Source organism: Bombus bifarius, unplaced genomic scaffold (assembly GCF_011952205.1).
Source record: "Bombus bifarius isolate JDL3187 unplaced genomic scaffold, Bbif_JDL3187 scf7180000009125, whole genome shotgun sequence".
Classification (NCBI taxonomy): domain Eukaryota; kingdom Metazoa; phylum Arthropoda; class Insecta; order Hymenoptera; family Apidae; genus Bombus; species Bombus bifarius.
Genome location: NW_022884914.1, coordinates 2,571,787 through 2,598,531, shown reverse-complemented (window position 1 = coordinate 2,598,531; position 26,745 = coordinate 2,571,787). Strand labels below are relative to the sequence as shown.

General features: G+C 40.7%; 1 protein-coding gene across 4 annotated transcripts in view; it reads left to right on the top strand.

Moving 5' to 3' along the window:
- Positions 1 to 26,745, top strand: part of LOC117213552 (semaphorin-2A) — a 553,485-nt gene that overhangs the window by 298,856 nt on the left and 227,884 nt on the right. The window contains exon 1 of one of the 4 annotated variants that reach the window (XM_033458977.1): positions 376 to 1,813. The exons of the other annotated variants lie outside the window; for them this stretch is intronic. Coding sequence (XP_033314868.1) covers positions 1,636 to 1,813 — 178 coding nt within the window. The 5' untranslated portion in view covers positions 376 to 1,635. Of the gene's footprint in view, positions 1 to 375; positions 1,814 to 26,745 lie in introns of those variants that run through there. 4 annotated transcript variants of the gene reach the window in all.

Genomic DNA, 26,745 nt, shown 5'->3' with positions numbered 1-26,745 from the left:
GGTTTCACGATAAATCGGGGACACTTCATAATTCAAGCGTTTGCAACGAGAGTTGAACGCTCCAGAGAGTCCAATTCCGAACAGCCGTTTCGTTGGTATGTCCGTATTGGCCCCACGTAGTCGAAAATTTTTCATACGAGCTATAAAAAGCGTCCCCGGGGCGAGGGTTAAGAGAAATATCAGGGGTGATGCTTCTTCGGACATTCGTTCAAACTGGTAAACGACGAGCGACTCGGATTGGAAAGAAACTAACGTGGATCATAGAGTCGCAGAGCACGAGCAGCGCTTGCCGACCGTGGCCGAAGTTTGCCGAGCGCGGCCGACCGCCTGTGAACGCGGCAACTCTCATACGACTGTACAGTCGTGCCGCGGCCTCCATACAGGGAGGTTTGTATAATCTGTGCCGCTCGCAGCGCTCCGTTTCGTCGTGAGAAAGCGTCGTAAGACGCGTGTTCTATCTCGACACGCCGATGGACACAAAACCATGTTGTGACACTTGTACGAACGATCGTTCGACAATCGTGATGTCACGGGATTAAGGAAAGGCTGGCTCGTTCGTGGAGTAAAATTCGGCGACTCGATCGTGGGCTGAGCAACAGATGTGACGTCGCGGGACGCGCTCTTTATATTTAGTTGCCAACGATTTCCTCGGTTGTTTCTTCTGACGCACGAATATATACGTATACGTTCTCGTGTGTCGGTTCAACGGTCGCACGCGACTGTGTATTACTTCGACAGTGACGTAATATGGCGCGAACGAAAGTGTATCACGGACGTCAGTGACATAGAGCTTTACGTGGATAGAAGGGTTAGGTTGCATGTTTAACCGTTTATCATAGATACAAGCCTTGAAACGATTCAGAGGTATTCCGTTCCTATTAGCGATCTTTACTTCGTAACTTTGCGTGTACGATCACGTTCGTGTATGCCACGTAACATAGAAGAAGAAAAAAGAGAAAAAATAAGAAAGAGAAAGTGGAGAATCTTGATTGTTAGGCCTGTATCCGGTGCTCGCCGAACGACCCTATCTCAAGGCCCTCTACCTGCGACTAAGAATACTGTAAGGACACGAGGTACTGGCGCGTCGTTTCTGAAGCAGGAAAGAGAGGCACAGGAAGAATTCCTTTGTCCTCGAGGGCACAGTTGGTGAAGCTGGTGGACGAGAAGCGGCGAACGTAGCGGCCGAAGTGGAAGGGAGAGAAGGAAGCACAGCACGCGGTCGAGTTTCTACCTTGTCGATCGTATATACCTGGCGTGCCTGAAAGAGAGACGGCGCGATCGTCGGTGAGTGAGACGGACAGTGAAAACGAGCCTTGTGGCATCGGTGAACGTCCGTCAGCGCGTTGCCAACGGCAAAGGGCAACAACCACGCCGTGAACACAGATTGTAGCGCGCTGTTAACCAAGGCCAGGTCGAATTTAACGCTACAATACGCATTTTCACTTGACAGTGACCTTTCCTGTGCTCTCTTGCGATTCACGAGAAATTTTCAATCGGTCTCGATACACGTGTTACGCTTTGTAGTGTAATGCCTTTGGTCGAGTAGCGTCAATTGTGCACGCTTTTCGTTTGAAATTCGCGCTTCAAAGTGTCCAGCTGGGTCTGCGTGTGTCCTTTCCCGAATCGTGCCCGAGGATGCAACGACGAAGATTACCGGATGCCATGTTGCTGCTGGTCAGAGCAGCTGTTCTCGCAGCTGTCTTGGGACTGTTCCTGGGATCGAGCCATGCAAACAGGCCCGCCGGTGCGCATCCCGGCCACGCGTACTTCGAGCAACCTTGCTGCGGACGCTCTCATCTCAGGCATCATAAAGGTTAGAATCCTGCATATAGCCTTTTCCTACTTTTTTCTTCGAATAGGTGCGGTTAGGATTAGTGTGTTAGCATAGATAGCGGATATGCTGGACGTGTTCGGGGAAACGATCCTGTGTTTACATAAACGAACTGTATCTCGTAGTTCGAGCGATAAGTTGAATAAATTCTATAGAAAGTACTGTTGTGTGCAAGCGACATTACATATATATGTGGTGTATTTTGAGATAATTCGAAGGATGTTTTCTTCGATGGAAGAGAAAGATTTTAACGTAATTCTTGTGGTAATAGGAAAATGTTTCTGAAAGTTGTTTAGGTTACTCTGGGTTTAAATAAAAATGCACAATTTTTGTGGTATATCCTGTAGATGGAGTTAATACGTAGTTTGTAGCATAATAATTATGGCGGTAAAGTACAAACTATGTCGCTAAATATAAATTGCTTTAAGATGAGGATTTTTAATCAGTATAATTAACAATCAAACCCGAATCGATAGATTTTCTCTCTATGATGTTTTTGCTGTTACGCAGCAGAGTTTGATCAAGTGTATATTTACAAACAAGTGGTTCGAAAATCGTATTTCTGCATGTTGTGTTTACCTTGGTATGATTAAATCAATGAAATGAACGATCAAACTGAAATTTTCTGGATAAAAGAGAAAAACAATTATCGAACGTTCTATATTCTATACTATCAAACTGACTGAAATAAAATTTCGCCTATATTTATTATGCAACAACCTAATATAACTTGCAAGTATATGTCTAATCAAATTCAAAGAAAACACAAGGCTCGCGTTTAAGAGTCCAAAGAATTGACTTTTATTCTTTCGAGTTAAAAAATTCCAACAGTGCAAGTTCAATTCAATTAGAGTATTGTGAAAGATTTTGAAGTATTTAGGATATCTAAACAGACGTGAGACACGTAATACGATGTTAGATAACCAATTCGCGTAGTTAAAGTTACACAAGTGTTTTTATCAGTTTGGAAAATCTTCGACTTGGCCAATTACTGACTTAGAATTTCTGAATCTTTGTTTTAACGAATTTCTCAGCACGTGATGTAAAGTTCCTTCGGAGATACGCGATTTCCTATGATTTCAAGAAAAATGTAAAATCACATTAAACTGCCTTGAAGTGTATGTAAGTAGGTTCGTAAAACGGAACATTGGAAACACGGAAAAATTGAATTTGGAGAACACCCAAAGTATAATAAAAATCGGGCTCGGCCATTTGCCGCTATACGAAACGTAATACCTGTCTCCTGTAAGTTGGAAAAATCCTGGGGATCTTCGAACGGATTTAAACTTTCAGTTCAAGCATGTCTGTTTACCGACTCGCGTTCAGAATTCATCAGTAGGGTACACAGTTTGTCAATCTTCCCTTAAATCCACCGGACGTTCTATGTACGTCCCACTGGTGAAGATTTTCACCAACTATGAAACTTCCTTTCGACCACTTGTCTCCCAAACTAAAATATCGAAAACTTTCGGCTGACAAACTTCTACCGAAACGTCGGGCATTATCGCTTCGACATGTTCGATAGCTAGCGAAAACTGATTCACAATGCGCTTTTCATTAATTACCGGGTAATAATGATTTCGTTGCATCCGTCGCCTGGTACCGAGTACTTGTCGGGAAATCTCGCGGAACAATGTGTCGTTACTGCCACGTAAATACCCTTTCATTAATTAATATTATGAGTTTCACTTCTGTCGGCCGCTCTAAATACCAGCTACCCTCGCGTTCATGGAACAATGTGGCCCGCAACCCGTATAAATCGCCAACTTTCAAACATTCCACATCGTCCGGTCGGCCTTTGCCTATAAAAGACCAACCCACAGACACCCTCGGTGGCTGAAGGTTAACGAAGTCTCCGGTGGTGGTTTACTCTTGGAATTTTCAATGGTCGCGTGAAAAAAAAAAGATCGCTTTTCGCCACCGGTATACATGTACGAGGACAGTAAGGGTGGGATTAAAAGGGTGAAGTTTTTTCTTTAGCCGGAAGGGGGTGGCACTGGCGGGGTGGACGGCGTAGAGATAGTGGCCGACCCCCACAAGCGTTCTCTTTTTCGCGGTAAATCATTTAGGAGGACACGCCGGTACGAAAGGGACGTAAAAACGACGTAGCCTGGTACCGAAAAGCCCGTTAGCATACATCACCAATATTATCTCGGGGAGGGCCCTGCCACACGATATTACCGGGGCTTAGAACGCCAGGACTGACTTCATTATGTGCCGGGGGAGAGAGAACCGTCGAATGGAATGTGGAATGGTTGGTTGGTCGGGCAGAGCCGGCTGCTGGCTGGTTGCTTGGCTGCCTCTCTGCCGGTTGAGAGCCACCGAACGCAGGCCCCTCTCTTTTCCACGTATGCATGCTCTTCGCCCTGTACATGCACGAGTTGTGTTTGGAAAATGCGTGGTTTAGAGGCGTATGAGTTTCGATGGGGATGCAGGAGAAAGGTAGCAGGTCGAGGGTAGTGGTGCCACACGTGAGAAAGGTGGTCCATCGGTGGCGCTCTCGCGCGGAGAGCAACGGATGGGAGCTTTCCGCAAGAAATTTTTCAACTCGCACACCGTCGACCAACAGGCCAGACGAGACACGAAATTCTCGTTTAGTTTTTTGTTGGTCGCGCGTTTCGCTTTCTTTGCTCGCGCGAACGTAATTTTAATTGCGCGGTTGTCCGCCTTGTTATGCGAATTTGCTCGCCACTTTTTCCTCTCGTTCCACGCGAAATTGCTGTTACCGAGGCCGGAGGGAACACCGAACCTCTCGTCGAGTTTCTCGTTTCTCTCTCTCTCCACCTTCTCTCGCGAGGTCGTACCAGGTTGGCCAGGGGCGAAACGAAAATTTTCACCCGTTCTCCTTTTCGTTGTTGATTCCACGCTGCTTGGTTTATCGCCTACGGTTGTTTCTGGCGTGGGGGTTTGTTTCATTATCGGTTCATGGAGCAAATAGATGTTAGGGGTTCTCGTAACGATGATGCTGAACCCTCGATCTCTCGCTCGATTCTCGGACGAATGGGCCGTCTAATCTTTTGTTGAACGATTCTGCGTTCGGAGTATGACGTTACATATTCTGCGTGCTGCTAAACTGCGTAACTGAAGATATATAAATACCATGGAAGCGTATTCTATGTGAGTTATTGTAACGCGAGATCGACGATAAGGGAGCATTACGTGCTGATTTCTGCAGAGAAATCGATGTTGATAACGTGCTTGATAACGAACATTCGTGGCTTTATGGACGTTTTATAATGTGCATATAGCATGTATATAATGAAAACTTCTAATGCATTTTATTTTTTAAACATTTCATAGTTGACATGCAATCAATTTATGTAAAAAGTCTTTTGTCTAGTAACGCGATAGAATAACGTATTGAAAATTCCTGTTAGCGCAGAAAACAAATTTACATAGGGCAGAGTTATTTTTATGGTAACGTCGTTTTTTACAATTACCTTTTCCGCGAGTGTTTTAAATAGCGGAAATGCGCGCTACTGGATGCAGAACACGTCTACTTTTTCATCGCGCAAAAACTGGAATATATTGCAAAACCGCAGGTCACGGTTTTCCGTTATTCAGATACCAAACAGTACGTTAATTTAATCCGCACTTGTGGCTGCAACTGTACGCCATGATACGATCATGAATCGTAAACCCCAAGTATCGAGTCTCTCTGGTAACTAACAGAACGGATATTAATTTCGACGAGCTTCTCAAACTGACCCATTGATCTAATTTGCACGCACATTTCACGTGTAACGTGTTCTGCCTGTATATCCACCTAAGATGAAATGAAATTTACGCGAAACGCGTCTAACTTGGGCAAACACGGTTTTCCTCCCTTTTGATTGCTAACTTGTCTTTTTCTTAATTTCGTAAGTTTGTTGGTAACAGAGAAGTTGTCGTTGTACAAAGTATGAAAGAAGTATCACAGAAGTACGTGAATTAGAAAGTATGTTGTATATGAAATTTCTGGAAACTTTTTGTTTTAAATGAACGAAGGATAAAGTTTAAGAAAGTCGAAAGATAATCGTAGCAGTTAATTCCTTTTTACCGGTAAAGATAAATTGTGGTTCTTTGGTTACACGATTTATTCTAAGGTAACACAACTTCTGAGTAACTATCGTTCGAGGAGAGAATTCACAAATTCAAGAAGAAGTTTCGCTGCTAATTTATCAGATCTTTATAATTCGTTTATCGGCGATGCAATCTCCTTTGATAAACGGAAACTCGAGGTAGTTTTGAAAAATAACCCGATTGCCGATCGAACGGCAACTCCTCGAGCTGTTTCGAACTTCGTAGACCTTCGGCCGAAGGAAAATTTTCATAGTCGGAAATCGTTCCATTTAACGAGCCGTGTCGCGAACTTTCTTAGAAAGGGTCACGAAATTTTATAAACGAAAAACTGACCCCGACTTCGATAATTAGTCCTGGCACAAGAGAGCCTTCACCCTCTTTCTTTCTTTCTTTCTCTATTTTCGCCTGTTCTTTCCTTCCCTTTCTATCTGCTCTCGTACAAGATTTGCCCCGACTCCTGAATTACCCCGCGTAAATCCTTAATTCGACCGTAAACTCGAGGAGCTTGCCGGGATACTTTCTTTGCTCTGCCTAGAAATCTACGAATGATGTTTGCGTAAGTATCCAGAGAGAGAGAGAGAGAGAGAGAGAGAGAGAGAGAGAGAGAGACAGACAGACAGACAGACAGAGAGGGACAGAATTATCGAAAGGTGGCGGCGAATCGCGGAGTTTGAAAACGAGAGAACTGGCCGACAGTCTCGATGAGAGAGCTTCCCTTTGGTCGTCGCCAAACGTCCTAAAGATTTCGAAGATTAAAAGCTAGCACATTCACTGTCCTTCCTACTCCCTCTCTCTGTCTCACGAGGTTTCGTCCGAGCAACCCTCTCGAACGCTCGCAAGGAAGGCCGACTGGCTAATGAAGGATGATAGCAGAGACTCATCTACCATGCGGTATTTGAAGCCGCGCATTCCTGTGGTCGAGACCACGACCCCCCCATGAATGCCGAGACATTGACTTTGCTGGCCGTGCTCCGGAAGTTGGAACGTGGCTCTTCGAAGCTTTTGGATGCGGCCTGTTCAGCCCCATCGCGGTTGAATTATCCTCTTTGAAAGCCTCTTGCGCTCTACCTCCTTCAAGATATCCCGTTGAAAGAGTTACCGATCCTCGGCACGTATTCATCCGAGAAATCATTAGCCAACTTTTCTTGTCCGGTTCAGGCTGTTTGATGAGAAGGAAGATTTTCGTTCTACAGGACAGGGGTGAGAAAATGCTGAGAGAAGGTTAGATCGACTTGGTTCTTTCGCGTATTAGTCGCGTGCCATGTCGACTCCGTGTTTTTGCGTCGGCCGCGAACTGCAAGTTTCTCTTGCAAGTTCTCGAAACCCTCGATGAAACGGAAACGCGGGAGAAAAAGCTGACTGTAAGAGTTGGAAAAGGCGCGCTACGGTTGGCTGTGCGAAGAGCGGACGAAGAGTCTGAGGGCGAAGAAGAGGGAAAACGGAGAAAACGCAACAAAACAGCAGTTATCTTCCGTCGTGGAATCCATAGATCGTAGAGAAGTCTGTTTTAAGGTGGCGACGCCAGTCTGTCCAGATCATTGGCTCGATGAAAGAGCAACAACGCGGTAAAAATTCGAAACAAATTCGAGTCTCAATTTTTGCCGTTGGTGTAAAGCAAATTCTGTTCTTCTTTATGCAGATTTTTGTGGAGCGAAATCCAGTTTCTTTTTATTGATTATTAGTACAAAAAGTGGAGATTATTACTATAAAGAAAACTGTCTGCCTTCTAAAGATTCATATTAGAAATACGTTGATCCGAATTCTTTTACAGAAAAATGTTGTACGGAGAAATCTGAAAGTAAGCATAGTACGTATAATTTAATTGTGAGTTAAAAATTAGAGGGTCCTTCTCCTTTCTGTTTGAACGATGCTTTCAAACGCATCCTCGCACGGCGGCTGAAAAACAAATCGTTTACGCTGCGGTGGTTTAGGAAACCATCGAGATAAATTAATCGGCTCGCCCGGGGCAATCCTCCTAACTCGAGCCTGGGTAGCAATTAAAAAATAATTTCCCTTAAGGAACATTCAACCAGACCAAAGAACACAGCGTGAGTTTTAATTAACATGCAGAGGAAGCTCATCCCCTTTGGTAAAGAGTTACCTCGTCGAATTAAAAACGATACTTTGGTTACGTGTACGCACAGAAAATCCGACGAACAGTAACAACAACGACAGCTTGTAGAACGGAATGTCCAGAATGAGGGAAAAAGCAGCTTTACCTGCATTAGCTCGCGTCTTTTCTTTACTTTAAGCGAAATCCGGCCGCGATGTAAGCTTAGCTCGTGTTTGGCGCATGAAGCGCAAGGCAAAAAGGTTGGGATAGGGAAAGCCTGACGACGACGAAGACGGGAACAACGAAAGAGGAAGGCAACATCGTGCCGGTCTTGTCGGATATTCCAACGACAGGATTACAGTCACCCTCCAGAGTGCCTTCCTCTTCTTTTCTCTCCCCTCCCTCTCGCGTGCCATCTCTTCACTCTCAGCCCCCTCTTGCCTGTCCTCTTTCTCTTTATTCCGCTGGAAAACACTTTGTAGCCGGCGTGTAAACGTGCGAAAGTGCCCTGCCAGAGCGCTCGACAAGAGAAAACGATTCCGTGAAGCGAGACCAAGAGAGCCCCGGTATTCCGGACGACGATAAAAAGGATAATGAGGATATAATGTGGCGCGCGGTGTTCCGGATGTTTAGGCGAAACGCGCGTTATCGCGTCCAGCTGGTTAAGGTGTTCGTGTAATGAGCGTGCAGAAAGGAGAGGAAAAAAAAGAGCATCAGATTGCGTAACCCGTTGCTGCCGCCATGCGCCAGCCGTACTGGCTTTTACGAAAGAGAAAACGCGCATCGTGCCACGAGGCTCTATGGTCCACTGGAATTTTAATGAAATTTTTGCCTTCGCCATTGGTTGGTCAGAGAAAGGGATAGATAGCAAAAGAGAGAATCGCCCTTTTTTTCTCGCTACCAAAACGATTCAGAGAGCTTCGATTCCATCCACTAGTATATATTCCTCGATGGACCATAGCGTGGAAAATAGACGCTCCTAATGGTCGTATGTTCGTTCTGTTCCTATCGACACGATTTTCACGGATGCAAATCACATCTATTTATTATTTCACGAATGGTGCATTTGATGCGAGAGAGAGAGAGAGAGAGAGAGAGAGAGAGAAAGAGAGAGAAGTTTCAGTCAATTCGTGAAATAATGAAACGTTGTTTCGATTGTTCGGTCGGTGTGTGCATGTGGACCATGCTGATCGAAACGTTGGAAAACCTGGTCAGTTTTTTGGATACATTCCTCAACGCAGAGTTTTGCGCTGAAAGCACTGTTAATTCGCCGTTTAAATCGAATGAACGTCGTATAATCGCGTTCGCGACTGGAATAGATTTCTCGTACGCTAATTCAGGAATTTAATGCGCTTTTATATTCCAAGCTTCCACGATAACGCGCAACAATGAAAAATTCTTTCTTCTCTCTTATTTTTTTTTTCCCCTCCAAAAACATATTTCCATAAAGCATCGCCGGGAAATTATTTCAAACGCTCATTCCGCTAGAATTCCGCTTTATTCAATTAGAGGCATTAAGGTATTAACGACGATAAAACACGCGGAGCGTTTCTCCTCGGAATTCGAGCGTGTTCGAAAGCTTCTACATCTTCTCCCCGCGAAACGGGGTTAACGTTGAAACTAGTTTCTCCCCGAAGACGCACGCCGGCTCGAAACGAAGGAAAACGCCGGAAATGCGCAAGTTTCTCTGCCCAACCGCGACTACGTTGAAATAACAACGTTCGCTTCGCGTTACTTTTCTCTCTCGTGCGAAAAATCTCTTGCCTTAAGACTTAGGTTTATGGCAGTCGTTGGATGCGTCGTGTAGTAAAGTAGCCGGTATTACGTTCTCGCGCGCCTTACCGTTTGAATGCGTTTTAACCGGCAACTTCTTCCTTTGCGTGGACGGTTTAACGAGATTCTTCTCGCTGGGGACGCAACGAGATATCGTTCTCATTCAATCGAAAGTTTCCCTCCCTGAACCGGGAACTCAGAAAACTATACGGCGCGACGTCCGTAGATTCAATCTTAGGTATAATTTATAAGAGGCGTGATTCGTAAAGCAGCTTGGGCGCGCGATTTTTAAGACGATGAACAGTCGCGATTTATCGCAACGGAGCGGCAAACAGTGTAATTAGAGGGGAACATTAAAAGGCGAAATGTTCCTGGCCTTTAATCTGCGATAGCATGTATCAAGAGTACCTTATGTGAAAGAGAGTATGATTTATTAATATGTTTGAAACAAAAGGATGAGAAATGCGTTTCATGTTTTACTTTTGAATTTAATTATTGAATTTGAATGTTAATTAAGTTTGACATGTAAGCCACATAAAAGCTACAGTGCAAACAATTTTATCAAGATAAATCGTTTGGTTTCTGAGAAGTTAGACACTGCTACCAAACCTGAGTAAACAAGGTATTTAGATTAGATCACTTACTATAGCCCATATATTTCATAGCAAAATATAATTACAAGCGATTATTAATATGAATCTTCTTTCCACTAATCTATTATTCTCAAACATATCTTCACGTTTGTAAACATTCTGTACCACATATTATATCCCAAGGCGAACGAACAACGCTTTAAGATAAGATCTTATTATCCACTTAATGTAGCCAAAAGACATTCAATCTTTTCTTATCAGTACGTTAACCCTCGCATTCATATCATCGATACCATTAACGTCGAAATATCTTCGAATAGATTGTCAATCACCACACACCTGTCTTTGAATTTTTTAACCTGTTTAAAATCTTTTCACGTATTTAAAATTATTTGGTGTTCGCCTCACACCTTCGTTCGGTAGTCGATATCACTTGGCAGCAGGGATCTTAGATCTTCCTCTTCACCCTTATTCGCGTGGCGTTAATACAAGAGAAAGGTAAAATTGAATCTTGCTTTATCTCGAGAAGAGATATTGGAACGAAGGCGGAGCTTCTTCGCAAGGGACCAGACGCGCTCCCTTCGTGGCGCGCGTCGCTCGACTGAATAAATTGTTACAACCGCTATCAACAGCTCCGCGATACGAGCATTCTCACCCTTTTGCCCGCCATTCTGCTCGTATTCGGTATTTCCAGATCGACACATTCATCCACTACTCTCTGTCGTGGAAATTCTAGACTACAATCTTCAGTTCGGATTTCCTATTTCCGAGAGTACGGGATATGAGTCGTTGAGTGTGATTTTAATATTCTTTTGTATTGAAATGTACAAATGGAATTAATGAATAGAAATTTTGGATATAAAAACAAGTTTGAAGATATTGTATTGTTTTATGGAATAATTAAAAGTTAATTCAGTAGATGAATATTTTTAACATATTTTACATTAAAAATATCCTGGTTTTGCAATCGAAATGCTAGAAGTATTTTACAACTATCTATTATTCTTGTTTCTTATTTTCGTATTAAAGATTCTATTTACCTACTTCATTCTTACAACTACTTATTATAATGGCGAGACAAACATTTTTGATATCTTCTATCGTTATGATCGTCACTGCTTTTTGAAGAGAATTTTTCTTTTCTAACTATCACAATTTTATCAAGCATTGTCTTGGTGATTTATAATCATACTATCGACAAAACAGCCACTTCGAAGCCCGTATCCACCAATTCCTAATCTAACTTTCTAATCCACACGAAGAAGCATCGAAAGAATCTTGGAATGAGATTCTATCGCTAGAATTTAGCCTCGCCGGTAATTTCGAGTATTCTGGTATATTTCTGTCGGCGCGACGCGGACTCTCAAGAAGCCAATTAAAAGAGGCCGTCTGGAGGTCGACGAATTGCCTTATCAGAAAAATTTCAAGCTCACGCAGTCAGAGCGCGGTAGTGGGAACGCGTATAAATTAACTTTACGTAACGAACGACGGCTGTCGCGAATACATACACATGTTTTCAGTGAGCTGTCGCGGCGACGACGGTGCTTCCGTTTTCCGTATACGTCTGTCCGTGATTACGGACGAGCGTACGACCACCACGGCTCACGAACCCGCTCGCTGGGACCTAATTACACTAACGACCGGCAATAAAAAGCAGCCGACGCGGCGACGTCGCGGAATTCGCGCGCAATTACCGCGGGATTCGCGAGAGAGGGCTCAGGTATCGCGTACACTTAGCAGCCACTCGAGAGACGTTCGCAGACAGAAGTCCTTTAACCCTCGCTTCGAATCGACGATCGCATCGTCGAACTCGCGTCTATCAACCGGCTCTAAGTAATCGCGTGCGCGTTTATCCGGCAATCGCGTGCGTTCGACGACGTGCAGGACTGTACTCGCGCTCGTTATGCGCAGTTGGACGCCCACGCGCTTCAAATTGCACCGATTAGGACAAAAGAGGAATCACCGATCACTTCTATCTTGAGTCTGCTGTTGCAAAATTCTACTGACGTATAATCGCGATTCCAATTAACCATACTGCTTATTATTTCTCGGTTTGTATGAGTTTCGGTTAATTATCTCGTGGTTACAATGGAGAAACGATTTTGCGATTGTGAGACAGCTGGTAATTAGAAATGGAATGATGTACTAGCTTCGATCTGGTAATTGATAGGAAGGTGAAAGGTGAGATTAATATTGAATTACAGAGTGAATGTAAGAGAGATGCAGCTTGGTAAGGTTAATGGGAGTTTATTGAGAATCGAGAGTATTTCGAATCTTGGGTAGGAAAGCGGAATTGATATGTCTTAATACACTTTTATCGATTTTGGACTGTGGTAAGTAAAGAAAACATTCGTGAATAGAATTAGGAGCATTGCATAAGAAATAGAGAGGAATTAAAATATCCATGGCGTTTATTTTTTTCTATCGTATTAGTTTAATAATCCTATGTGGCTGAAAAATGTTTCGCCAAGAGCGCAAAGGATGTAATTCCGCGTTATTACACCGTAATTGGGCCTCGATATAACTTGACGACTTCGAGTTTATTACTACCTCGTAGTGCGTGGAAGAATGAAGTCGTTGAAAGGCAAGCCCGTTCTTTAAGCACGAAGGGCCGTTGTGGTAGGTTAATTATTCCACAACTCCGGTTCCAGGTACGTCCTTCCCCTGCATATGCATCATCGTTCTCTCGACCCCTGGGTATTTCGCATATCATAGATTTCTTATTGTATATTACACTGTATATTTCATATGTTACATTTGTTTCTTAGGAGCCATCATTGAATGAGGAAATTGTATGGAATGTAGATTGTTTCATCAAACATGTCGAATTATTTAACGTTTATTCGCATTCAAACGTTTGAAATAATTCTCAAATAGGAAAAGTTGTATTTTACTTTAAAAACTTGCAAAATTTGAGATTGGAATTTGTTTCTTCGAAACCATTATCGAATCAGAAAATTTCTTCTCTATGGCTGCAAATGAATTCTCTCATCAACCACGTCGAATGATTTAACATTCATTCGCGTTGAAACGTTTGAATTATCAGAAAGAGATATAGATATTATATATTAACTTGGGAACTTGATAAAATTTGAAATTAAAATAAATACATGTTCCAATTTTAATAGATATTTTTCAAGTGTCTTATGAGCCTCGTTTGTATAGGTACTTTATGTCTCATTTAGCGTTTCGCACGTTTACTCGTCCGGATGAGAGACTCTCGCTCGTTCACTCATTATTCACATACCAACACAGATATACCTCTCATTTGTCGATAGCACTCGTTTGTCACGAATCACTCATCTCATTCGCGCTTTCTCTCGCTTTCATTACGATGTTCGTTACGTAACCTGTCGCTGATGAGTTTAAAAAGCCTCTTACATCCGAGTTTTACCAAACGTATAAAATCAAGTAGGATTAACGAGTTGAATATAAAGTGTCAAATAATCCCTATACCGATTTACATATTATTAAATCTGTAATGCCTTTCGCGAGAGCAGATTGAAAAGTTTCCGGAATCGCCACTAGAAATTGTTCTGTTTATTATTGTTATTGTTTTTGTTTATTATCCTGTAATACTTAATTCTCGTAAACTACCAATCTCCTTAAGCATTCTCGTTAATGGTTTATTAAAAACCACGGGTAACAGTCCATATGTTTCGAGAACATTACGAGGAAAAGGGTGAGGAGTTCAGGTTGGCTCATTTTGGCAAACGAACGATATGTGGAAGTTACTCTTTACCTGAATAGCGTGTCGGGATCATGGTTTCGTGTCAGTCGAAGGTAGAGTGGAGACGACGAAGCATGGCGCGAGGGTGAGCGAAAAACGTAGCAACAAAGGGCAATTGGAAACTGGTCTTGCCTCGAAAACGCGGTATCGTCGGGCCGAAAAGAAGTATTATAACCGTTGCTACGGGGGTAATAGTCGACAGGGCCAGTTAATGCCTCGTAATGGCTGAACGAAAGGGGCCACGATCGCCCCTCGTAACGACCTGTACCGACGTAACACGACCGCATGGCCCCATCAAATCTGATACCGGTGTACAGGCGTACTAGAAACATGCTGCCGTGGCCGAGGCCCCGGAACCCTGCTTGAATAGTCAGAAAAAATGTGTACTACATTCGGTGGAACGGGCTTCGTGCGAAACTTTACGGGTATCGCAGGTTGCTTCCGCGTGCACAGTGCATACAAAGTGTAGACAAAGGGTCACTAGCGGCAATTTGTACTAGGTCTAATGACAGAGAGAGGAGGAATTAATAGTAGGTGTTTGAGTTTGAGAGGAAGCTTGGGTTCGGAGATAATAATGTGTTTCGTGGTAGGGTAAGATCGTTCTGTTGAAAGATTAGTGTCTGGAGGAATTATATGAATCTCTCAAAAGTCTAACTAATAACTATGATTTTTATAAATTTCTCAATTTCGTTACATAGAGAATACAATTAATGTTGAGGTCTTTAACAAAAAAAAAAAGAAGAAAACACTTATCACAAGTTATGACAGAAGGTAACTTCTATAGGTAAAGGTAAATTCTACGATCAATTGAAAAAATATCATTCCCTATTTCGCAATTGCTCCATATGAATGTGCTTTCTGAGCGGCTTGTATAAAGAGGTAAAAGTTTTAAAGAGTTAAAGCTATGTGTATATAAACAAAAATGGTCTAAAAATGGAGTGTATTTAGAGATTCAACTGAGTTTAACGAATTAAACGAGGGTATTTTAATCTTCATATTTTCGAGATTCTGAAAGCTTGTCCAAATAGAATTTCACGCATGTGTACACAACTATACAGTTGGACTACAGTTATAATTACGTAAAACTTTATTGAATAAAGAAGAATAATTAAAATACCATCACGTTTTATTTAACTTTAACATTTTACCATTGCATCGATAAAAGTCGCCCACATATACCGGAAAATCTCTCTTAGCTTTGTTCGTGCTGCGAAATATCGCTTTTCCATCTAACTTCGGCGAAATGAATAATTTTTCCGGAGAAACTGCGGCTTTACCATAGACCGCTGGTTCATTATCTTCACCGCTACTAATAGTTCTAATTGCCGACAGCTTTTAAGGGAACGAGTCTGGAATACTGTATGAAACGGCGACAGGCTTGTTTTGGTGTACGTGCGCGAAACTCGCGTGAAAACTCACTGCTCCTCTTTCAACGTTCGCACGGCGCTAGCTGCAGCGCGCTGCATTTCTTAATTGTTCCCTAACAAGAGGAGTTGGCACTTGGCACCGTTTGTTGGCCTGCCTCACCTCTTTCAGGGCCCTCGACCCAGTACCATGAAACAGCCACCAGCCAGGGCTCGTACTTCTTGTACTCGCCTTGGCTAACCTCGAAGGAAACAGCTTTCCTCTCTAACCTCTCTGTCTTTCGCTTGCTTGCTGTTACAAGCGTGTTACAAAGTGATTAGTCGAGTAATAGTACCGGCTAGTCTCTGGTTGTGGTATGTCGTTAATGTTCCGCCCGGACTTGCAGCTGCAGCTGCACTTCGCTTCCGCTTCTTCAGAACTTAGACACGCGACCAATCGGTGGTTGCCATTGGAAGATTTAGAGCAGAATTTCCGTGGTTAGATCCCACTGTGACCAAGTTGAAATTTCGATGTTTCGTCTGATTTCTTTCGCAGCGAATGTAATATGGAACTTAGAATTTTTGTCGAACCTCTGTGATGAATAGGTTTTATAGAAATAGTCGGAAGCGTTGTTTCTCTTATAAATGAAATCTAAGATTATAGAGGAAGAACGTGATAGATCGGATTTCCTGTGTTTTTACATGCAGGTTTGAAGTTCGATACATTGTCGATCAATTAGTTTTCTTTTTATTTGATTTTGGAGTTAGATACGTGTTTTTTCATCCTCTTCAATATTTTTAAAATGTTGCACGTTATGATACCAGAATATTACTTGCCTTTCGCTTCCACAAAGTTTAGCCAATTTAACAATTTTTTAAAATAGCTTCAAAATATCTGTATTCTCTGTATTAAAATGCATTTATTTAATCATAAAGTGACATAAAAACTAGAAATTCAATAAAAATGTAATTACTTTATGTAATGATAACCATAATAACGATGACGACGATAATAATGGTCAAACGATATCTTTGATATTATCATGTTTAGAAATAAGGATTCTTATCCTTATTTCAAGAAAGATTTTTTTATTAGTCATTTAGGTTTAGCAGATGCAAAATCGAACTTTAATTCTGAATAAGCAGTTTAATTTCTTGCATGAAAAATGTGAATAAATATTAACACAGTATGACGTCACATCTTTGACTTAATTGGGTCATTTAATTGCAATCTGTTAAGATCCCGCATTATAGTGTCATGTTTGACAAACGTTCTTCGAGACGCGCAGCTGCTGCTATTTCATTAGAATTAACGATGCGTGTAAAAGTTCCTCGTGCACGATTCCCCGTTCACACGCACCTATGTAGTCGATGCAGTTTAGGCTAAATTATTTCTACGTTCGTGATGTTATTTATACAAGCGTATCGCGCGCACGTGGTGTGATAGGTTGCGGCGAACACACGGTTCCGTATGAATGATTCAAAGCGTAGGCGGCCGAATGTAAATGGCTTGAACGATCGATAAATTTATTAATTGTTTGCGTCAGCGATTCAATTTGATTAATTAATTCGGTCATTCCATTGTTCCGAGCAACGATAATTTCATTAATTTTGTAACGTTCGCGTGGAAAAGATAGATATCAAAACCAATCGGTTATTTCAATTTTATATTTTAGATCTGTATTCGTTTGCGATCTGTTTGCAATAAAACACAGCTTTATTCATTTTTCGAATGATTTCGTATATATGAAGTTCTGTTTCATGTGGAGTTAACGTATTCTTCTTTTGGTTAAACTCATTTGAGTAGACTTTTTAATATTATAGTTTATTAATTTTTATATCCAATTAACAGATTCATATTTCCATATTAAATAAAATTCTGATGGAGAGAAAGGGAAGTTAGATATATATATATATAATACAGTTTAAAACACGTTATTTTATACTTTAGTACAATGTTATATACGATATTATTCATCATTTTCATAGCTGTTGACCATTTTAAATTCGTTTTATTGAAATAAAGTCATTTCAATTTGAAGTATTATAGATTCCAGATTTAATCATCATAATTACCATGATCTTGCAATGCCGTTTAATAAGGTGTACGGAGACGCATAGTCATATTTTCGCAAGAAATTTCAACAAGCGCACGTTCTCTTGTTTGATATATTTACATATATGTACACGTCCACAATTTAGCGATGGAACTGCAAATTTTCCGCATCTATGTTCGACAAAGGGAGTTAGACAATCCAAAATACTTTTTCCTTTTTTACGAACTCGTTTCAATTCAAACCAAACTTATAATTACGTAACGACATACCCTCGGCGTTCCACGAATATTTTCTTGCTTATATTATACCAAAATGGTACATCTATATATATATATATATATATATATATATATATATATATATATATATATATAGTTCTTCCTTTAATACTTTCTTGCAATGTCTGACTCTTAAAAGTAAAGCAAAGAAACGTGCACGCGAATTGTTCATTTTCGGAAGAAAAAGTTGTCGGGGTCTTAATACAAGCGTCACCGGATGTGCACACCGTTCTTCCTGCGAACACAGCTGTCAGTGGCTGTGAGATTCGGTCTCTGTATAGTCAGATACCGCGTGCTTGGCATTCTCCTCGCTCTGCTAGTTCGGTTCAGGAAAAATTAACTTTTTAACGTTACCGAACCACGTAACACATGTGCATATCTGACGAATGTTGACTGGATACGAATGTTGCGTTTTTTTCTTTCTGTTCGAAATTCCTCTATTTGCGTTTACATGTTGTTGTATGTTGAAATTCAGTATATTTTAAATAAATCAATTAAATCAGTAAACAATGCAATCCGATTTACTGAAATGATCGATACGATTCACATAAAAATTGCTCTCGTAACTTTAAATTCCTCGTTTCAAAAGATATACTCAATATTTGCGTAACACACATAATATATTGACTACTGATGCATTCTTAAGTCCAATTTCGTATATCGTAACATTTCAAAGCATTAGCAACATTAGAGTTCTAATCATTCTTATTAAGCATTATATCCTCGACTATCAACTTTCCTTGCCGTAATGCATTAAACTCTCCAAACCATGTAATTTGTACAATATTTATTACCCTCCGTAACATGCACATCTGCTATTCAACGCACGAAACCTCGCTCATGATTCTCAAATATTTCCATACTTTTCTACAAAACCCATTTCCTTTTCCTTCTCTACATAAAAACTCACCACCAAATTCAGGCTTTTACTGTTTCTTCCCTCAACATGCACTTGCAAAAACACATTTACGAAGACTAACTCGCGTCACTCGAAATTATGCATGCGTACATTCTCTCAAAAGGAACGAATGTCGCGTCGTTGCGACAGTAGCAAGCGGGATAGGTTAACACGGATCGCGTTTTATCGGATCCGCAACTAGCGTTCCTGCTAGGCGTCCGATTATCCTCCGAACTGGGCACATTCGTGGGAATAATTCCACCCCCGCGCAGCTGGCATTCTTGGGGGAGACGGGGCGGTTATTTTGATCGACCGACATTATAAGCCGTCGCCGCTGCTTCCGCAACCGTGAAACGAGCTCTCGCGTATTAAGACGATGATATTCGCCGGTTGCCGGAACCACTACTCGTAGCCGCGTATAGATTATATTACCTCTGGATGGGATGTAAAGAACGAAATTATATAATGGACGGGGTGATATCATAGGAATTAGACCAGAATGCAATCCTGCTGAACATTTGAAGAATCGTTACGTTCTAATACCCGTCGATTATCTCGTTATTTAAAAGAAATGCTGTGCTATTATAACATTATAGTTCGAACGAAAGAACGTGGAGCGAATAAGCCGATACTCGTTATCATGATAGAAGCGATTCGATAATTGATTTTCAGATAATGAATAATTATTCTTAGAACTCGCTGGACTAGAAGGTCGACGGTGTCGTTAACCACTGAAAAGATGGTGCCCTCTTCTTCTTTTTACTCCGAGGTTGTTCATTATTTGGACCGGTTCAAACAATGAGTAAAGTTTCATCGGCTTACTTGAGAAGAAGTGACCCTTTTTCTCGGCTCTTTTAAATACCGCTCCTCAGAGGTGATTCTCGTTATCATCAAAAATAAGAAAATCGTTATTAGGGAGCATTCGAAACACGGTCTAAGACTGGGAAGAGGAAGATCGAAAGGACTTCGTGCGAGAGAACGTTCGATCCCTCCAGAGAGTCGATATTAATTTTTGTCGACGAAGGAATCGCCGCGGGGAGGCGATAAAGAATGAGAGCAACCGCGAAGGGCGAGGTTTAGAATGATTGGAGGAAAAGCAGGGTGCGACAAGGTAGAAGGAAGGGAAACCGTGAACGCAGCGATTTTAAGTTTTCCCGAAGCAATCGTTCCGCGCCGCATCGAGTTTCGCAGATGTCTCGTTTCGTCTCGCCGCGGCGAAATGGCGAGCGAATAATTAGCAGCTTGGCAGTGTGTTGGTACCGCGATGGAAATAAATTTCGACTGTAAACAGCCATGAAGTTGGTATTTAACTGTACGTCGCGTTTGTGCTACTCTGTATTTCTACACGCGGCTGATCGTATCTCTCACTCTCTCTCTCTCTCTCTCTCTCTCTCTCTCTCTCTCTCTGTCTGTCTCTCTCTTTCTCTTTCGTTTTTGTTTTAACATTTCTCTGTTGCGCCGTTGCTCTTTCAGAGGTTGTTTTCTCTTTCCGTTCCTTTGCCAAGCGTGAAGGCGATTGCCTTTGCCACGGTTAACTTCGGCGGAACACAATACCGAAAACGGCAGCGAAACTCCCGACGTGTCTACGAATCCGCCTTTATCGTCCGTTGCAAGCGACGCCACTTCTTTGGAAAAGGCACGTACCACCTGCAGCGAAAGGAGAATACGAGCAAAATGCCTTAATGGTCGCATCTATTTCTGCCTTTTCGTGGCGAAGCTGGAGCTCAACTGGCAACAGGGGTTGCCTCCTGGCTGACTGTATCGTTGGATGTGTTAATCGGTGCGATTCGTGCGATTCTTCTTTTGTTCTGTTTCGGTATAAAATTGCTGGAAATGCACTGGAAACGATATCCGTGGAATGAAAACTGTTTCGTTATTACGACCCCGTGGAGTCGGTTCCAGGCTCATTTGAGTGGTTTAACTGCTCTTGAGAAAATAACCGACTTGTTTCACCGAGTTCTTCTTTTTTAATGAATAAGTAGCAGATTGTATCACTTACTTCGCGATACAGTCTAATATTCCTGCCTCGAATTTTATAACGAATTTTAATCTTACGGATATAAACTTAAACTGGATTAAAACGATGTGATTGCTAATTTTATGTACGTACGTATTACGTAGTTGCTGGAAAAAAGTAACAGCGAAATGATTCTTTGTTTTTGAAAAATAATAAACTTCATTAAAATTCCAAATGAAACTGACAAGCGAGCCGTGACAGACGAAACCGCAACAGCAATTCCAGTTTTTGGACAAACGTAAGCGAAAAATAAATGAAAACGATGTCTGTGTACTGGCATTCTTTACCGAGAAAAATTGTAACATTTTTTAGATGTTTCTGTTTACTGGTGCCATGCGCACGATGAACAAACAGTATTGCCATTTTACGCGACGGGTGGCGTTTTAAACCGTTTAAACAGGAATGCAACGATTTATTCACCACGGTAGATGATATTTTTAATATGTCAACTGAAATGAAAAATAGAAACCAAAATTTTGTATGACGTCGGATTGTTTGGCGTTGGCATTTTGTCTCGCACTATTTTCATTCATTCTAAATTCTAATCAATATCATATAATATATTAAAAGTTGTAATAAAGAAACAAATCTTATAACTTTTCAAAAGATAAAAATATCGAGAATTTTGTCGGAAAACTTGAACTGTGATATAATTTTTATGTTGTATATTATTTTTTCCCAATTTAAAAAATATATAGGACCAAATGTACGTTTCAGAGAATTAAACGAAAATACCATAAAATCGAGACGTGTAAGTTGTAAAACAGCTTGTGTGAGAAATAAGCGAAACATTTGTATATGTAATTCTGTCCGAGGGGTACAAATTGCCAGCAGTCTGGCGTTAAAATGCGGTCGTTTATTTATGATAATTTAACGCATTATTCGCGCGATCGTTACGCATTTGCATGTAATTTGCACACATCGAAAGGGTTAATAGATTAATGCAATCAGATTGATTATCGCCGTGAATAAACGTAGAGTATGTTGCGTTAATCACGTATTTTCTGTTGTTAACTCTAGTCGAGTATTATAGAAACGGCAATACTATAGAGGATTATTAATTTTGGATCTCGTTGTGGAGATATAATTTGTACACGTTACACGCTATATTACTTATCGTTTATGAATGTTCTTAAAAATTTTTAACCTTTTTGTTTAAAAAAATAAAACATAGACTACGATATTTGTTTTGTTAATAATAGAAAGTTACAACGTTAAGATGATAAAATTCTATCGGAATATTCATTGCTTCCGGTTCGCGCTTCTTTCTGCTTGATCAGCGAGTAAATTGCGGTTTTAATTAAATGTCGAATCACTTTCCAAGCTGTGCATCAGATTCTACAAGAAATCACGCAAAATGCGCGTACGATTGCTTGTAACTGTGTCATTTGCTACTTTCACTCGCGTTAAGATCAAACGCGACTACCGTTTTATACAGCTCGACAGTGAAAAATTGTTCATTCCCAAATCGTATCTGGATCTCTCAACGCGTTAATCGAAAGTTTTATTCTCGAATAAAACTTGATATTCATCGAACGGTTAATATCGTTCAGTCTTTCTCTTTTGACACAAGAGTCGATGTTGAAACGTAGCGTCTACTAGGAACACAGGGAGACGAGAGAGCTTTTCTTACGTGGCTCTCGCGAACGGTGGTAAACAGCGTTAGGTACAATCGTAAAACGGTGTGGAGTCTGGTAAAAAGTGAAATTCCGATGCAGTTCGCAGGCGCGAAAACGAAGGAAGCAATTACTCGTTAAACTTTCGTCTTGCTCTCGTCGAGGAATAACTTCCTTTCAACGTCGGTGATTATCGAAGCTGGCCAAAGGAGAGAGAGAGAGAGAGAAAATTCGACTGGTTCGATTATTTTAACGACCTGCTGCGATTCTCCTAAGATGCTCCTGGCCTTCTGTCGATCGTTCCAATCGATTTCCCTGCGGTGTAATTTCGTTTCGCTTCGACAAACTTCTACCCGATCGTACCTTCGCACCGTTTCAACGACGGTTCCGTTGTTTTCTGCGAGAAATCATGGTTCGACAATTTGTTCCGTAGCTTTTCAAACAATCGCGCCTGAGTAGAATGAAAAACGATGTATTCGAGTTGAATCATTATGTAGGATTTACAAAGCGTCTTAAAATAAAGGAAATATTTCTCATCGAGTCAATTACATCAAGGAAGTAATGTTTCAAATATTGTTGCAATCTTATCCACATTCATTGATTGATTAAAACTTAATTAAACGTGCCGATCGGTTCTTTTAACCAGATCACTTGTGTCGGACGCATCGTGTATGTTAATTTTATCAGAGCTCGTTAATTCGTTCAAGTGTCCCATACTTCCCTTCGGCTCAAGGATGTCTGCATTATTCGATGTTTTTCAAGTGGATATTAAGCTTACTCCGTTAAGACAAACACACACATCGAGTTGAATTTCGTACGAAACACGCAGTTGAGATAACTGTATGACGCGTTTATAATTTCTGAATCATCTCTCTGTACCTTGCTCGATTTTTGTGTTCGTATGATTAATTCAAAGAATATTTCGATTGCGACACGTAACATATAAAGTAACTAGAAATGTTATAGCGATACTATCGATGTTTATTATATATGATCGATGCACTTGTAACGTTATTGCAACTTTTTACTCACAGAAATTCTTTTCGAAAACGTCATTCTGATAAATTTGAGTACTTGATTACAATGTTCTCTTTCAAGCTATATGTCGTTTCTAAATCCGAAATTTCTGAAGGTAAGGAACGCTATAAAGTTGCACGGATTAGGCTCTGTATACCATAACATCATTGGACGATAGACGGCAGGCAACATTAACGTCAAGTGCGAAGTGGTAGCGTGAAAATCAACGCTTGCGAGTAATATCTAGTTAATTGACGAGGGATTAAATTACCTTCGAAAACGAATTGGCATCGTGATGCCGCGTTGAATGACGACGAACGGCGTGTGCCATGGCGCTCCAACGATCAACGCCGAGGCTTCCGTTTCGAGGCGTGCGCCACTCTCAATATTCCTGGTTGTGTAGCTCACACCCGTTGCACGCACGTACGATACATCGAATACGTATAGGTATGTACATGTGTATGTATATGTACACGTATGAGTATGTATATGCATTGTTGAAACGTTCGAATTCGACGAATGCGATCATATTCAGACGAGACGTTGGAAGTCTGTACAACGTGAAATACGCATTTTTCCGATAACTTCCCTAGCTCTATATTTATGAGGCCAGTGAATCTGCCGAAGAGAAATAATTTTGTGGGTGTAACTAGGTAAAAAGAGTATTAATCGATATAGTTTTTGAATTTAAATTAGTTCCAGGCGGGACCTAAGTGATCAGGTATAAATTAATTTGTAGGTTAATATATTTTCTGAGACGAGCATAGTAAATGTTTTAGCAATATTTTAGGTCCGTGACAAAATATTTTATTGGAACGAATTATTAACATTTTAGTTAAGCAAAAACGGCATTCGTGTCAAATTTCTAACATTTCCATTTTCTCTTGGATTTATACTAAATGGATGATGTAATAAATATTTTTATTCAACTACTTGGAAATGCAAGTGGGTCGTGTTACACCGTAGAACAATTAGCATCTCGTTAAATAAAGAATATTGGTAAGATACCTTGGAATAGAAATGCCTGTTATAGATGTTCGAGACATGAGATTTAACAATAGATTTAAACATCAGCTGATTTCTTTTATAATTGAACATGTATGATCGGAGTAGAATATTTCGTATCACCTTTTTAAATCAAAAGGTGATTTAAAATTTAAGTGATCAGTACCAACAATTCGAAAGAAAGTGTAGTAATTAGGTTTTTTAAATACACGTGGATATTAAAATTGAATCTGCTATACTATACTTTTTGAAACCGAACCAATTTTATGAATCTGCCAAATATCTACCACTATTGTAGTTTTGCAACATCCAATATATAAATGATGTAAGATCAATTATTTCTCTTTTATTGTTGCGTCACGAAATTGGCAACTCGACGCAGTGATGTATTTAATGTATGAATCGTATAACATGGCTACGAGTTACACGCGATAGCCGTAACGTTTTCTAAAGTACGTGTTAGCTGGACTGAAAATGCTGGCAGTCGTGTGTCAGCCTTGCAGAGACACCGTTACAAACGTTTTATCCTCCGTTCTGCGGCAAAGCGCGAAATCGTCGACGGCCTCGGATTTACGAGCGTCGAGCACCAAGAACGTCCGCAAGAAACTCAGACCTGGTAATTTAGTGATGCGCATATTCGAGAATTGAGACGTTTCGCGTCAAGTCGGTCTCGAATGGATGCGGTTAGACTTTGATAAATATTGATAAATTATATTGATAGATATTTAGCAGAGCAGAAATGTATCTAGTTAAATTGGACGTTGCTAATGGATATAGACGTGTTAGTAATGGCTGTTAAGATTGGAACGATGTAATCATATTGTTACATAGTCTGTTTTATAGTTTTATTTTATTCTAAAATAGAAGGTGCCTTTTTTCATGGAATTGAACTTTGAACTCTAATATATCATGTCGCTTTTTAAAATATTCATCACAGTGGCAACAGAATGGGTCAGGTAAAAACGATAAAGTAATTAAAATTTTAAATAAATGACCCGGGATTTCAACATCAAAATAAAAGTTTCTACGTATGCCACGAACTAATAAAATATTAGTTCTATGAATTCCGTCATCGTTTAAAATAAAAAGCATATTCTATTCAGTTCTACTTTTTAAGACATTTGGTTCAGTTTTGTTACATTTTTCATTAATTTGAATTTTTTAACATATAAAAGCAACAAAGGAACGTATAATACGATTGCATTATATATTTTTCCGAAAATAAATAGTGTCCTGTGGAAGCGTTTAATTTCAGCTTTCCACAGTAGAAAGGATTTCATACACCGAATACGATACACGATGACACTAGTCTGCAGTATTAGGGTTTCATTATATTCAATATTAATTCAGATTTTCGTATTAAGATTGAAGAGATTCTTAGCACTTAAGCTTAAAGTCAAAAACAGAAATCCAACGGGATTCGAATAACGCGGGCCTTAAATGAAATCGGGCTGCGGGTGAACGTTCAAAAACAATGAAATGGTTACGAAAGTATGCATTTGCGAAGGTCCTTGTGTGTCCCTTGTAAAAAATCAAATACGAGGAGGCTGAAAAAAAAGGCAAGAAGATCCAAAAACGTTACAGCTGGATTGACCCACGAATAAAACATACAACTCAGAGAACGAGAAATAGAGGCGAGAAAAAGGAAGGAATTGTCGATAACGAGTACGCCAAACGTTCTGCGGAAATTAGCAAATAAACTTCCTTTCGAAATTAATAAAACCTCGAGTGATAAGATACGCAAAGGGAGTTCAGGAAATTGCAATTCGTACGAACGTGGACTGGATTTGGATAGACCGTGTGCGCGCTGAATCCTTCAAAGCGACATTAAAATTCCATTAAATAGACGTATTTAACGCTGTACCGTCGGATATAAGGGGAACACACGAGCATAGAGATCGGTGTATAGGCGTAGTTACTGCGATGCGCTTCTGAGCCAGTGAACCACGTCCTCTCTATCTTTTCTATCTTCTATCCTCTATCTTCTTTCTCTTTTTCTCTTTTCTTGTCGTTCTCTACTGTTCGCTATCGTACGTTTGACAAAAACGAACAAAATTCTGGCTCATCATTTGAAGCAGCTAGGTTCGCGGGATACGAGCTTTCGTCGAAGCGGTAGCTCTCGTCCTTTTTCGGAGAGCGCTTCAATGCCGCGGAATCATTTCTCTTGTCCGCGTTGCTACGCGCGCGGCCTATGAAAAAACAGCCGGAGAGGGAATCGTGTAACAACGTGGTAAAAAGTGTTAAACGCGTTTCGAGCACTTGAAATGGCTGGTCTTGTATATGGAGTACCCACTACAAAGCGACCCATTTTTCTATTTTTTCCCCTTTCTCCCTATCTTCGTTTATTATTTAACCCGTATGTTTCACGTGAGCAATGGTAACCTGCATTGTGAACTCTTCACTTTGAAATCATCGTTCGATTCGCTAATCCCAAAGTAATCCGTTCAGCCGTTGAATTACACGACGCTGCGT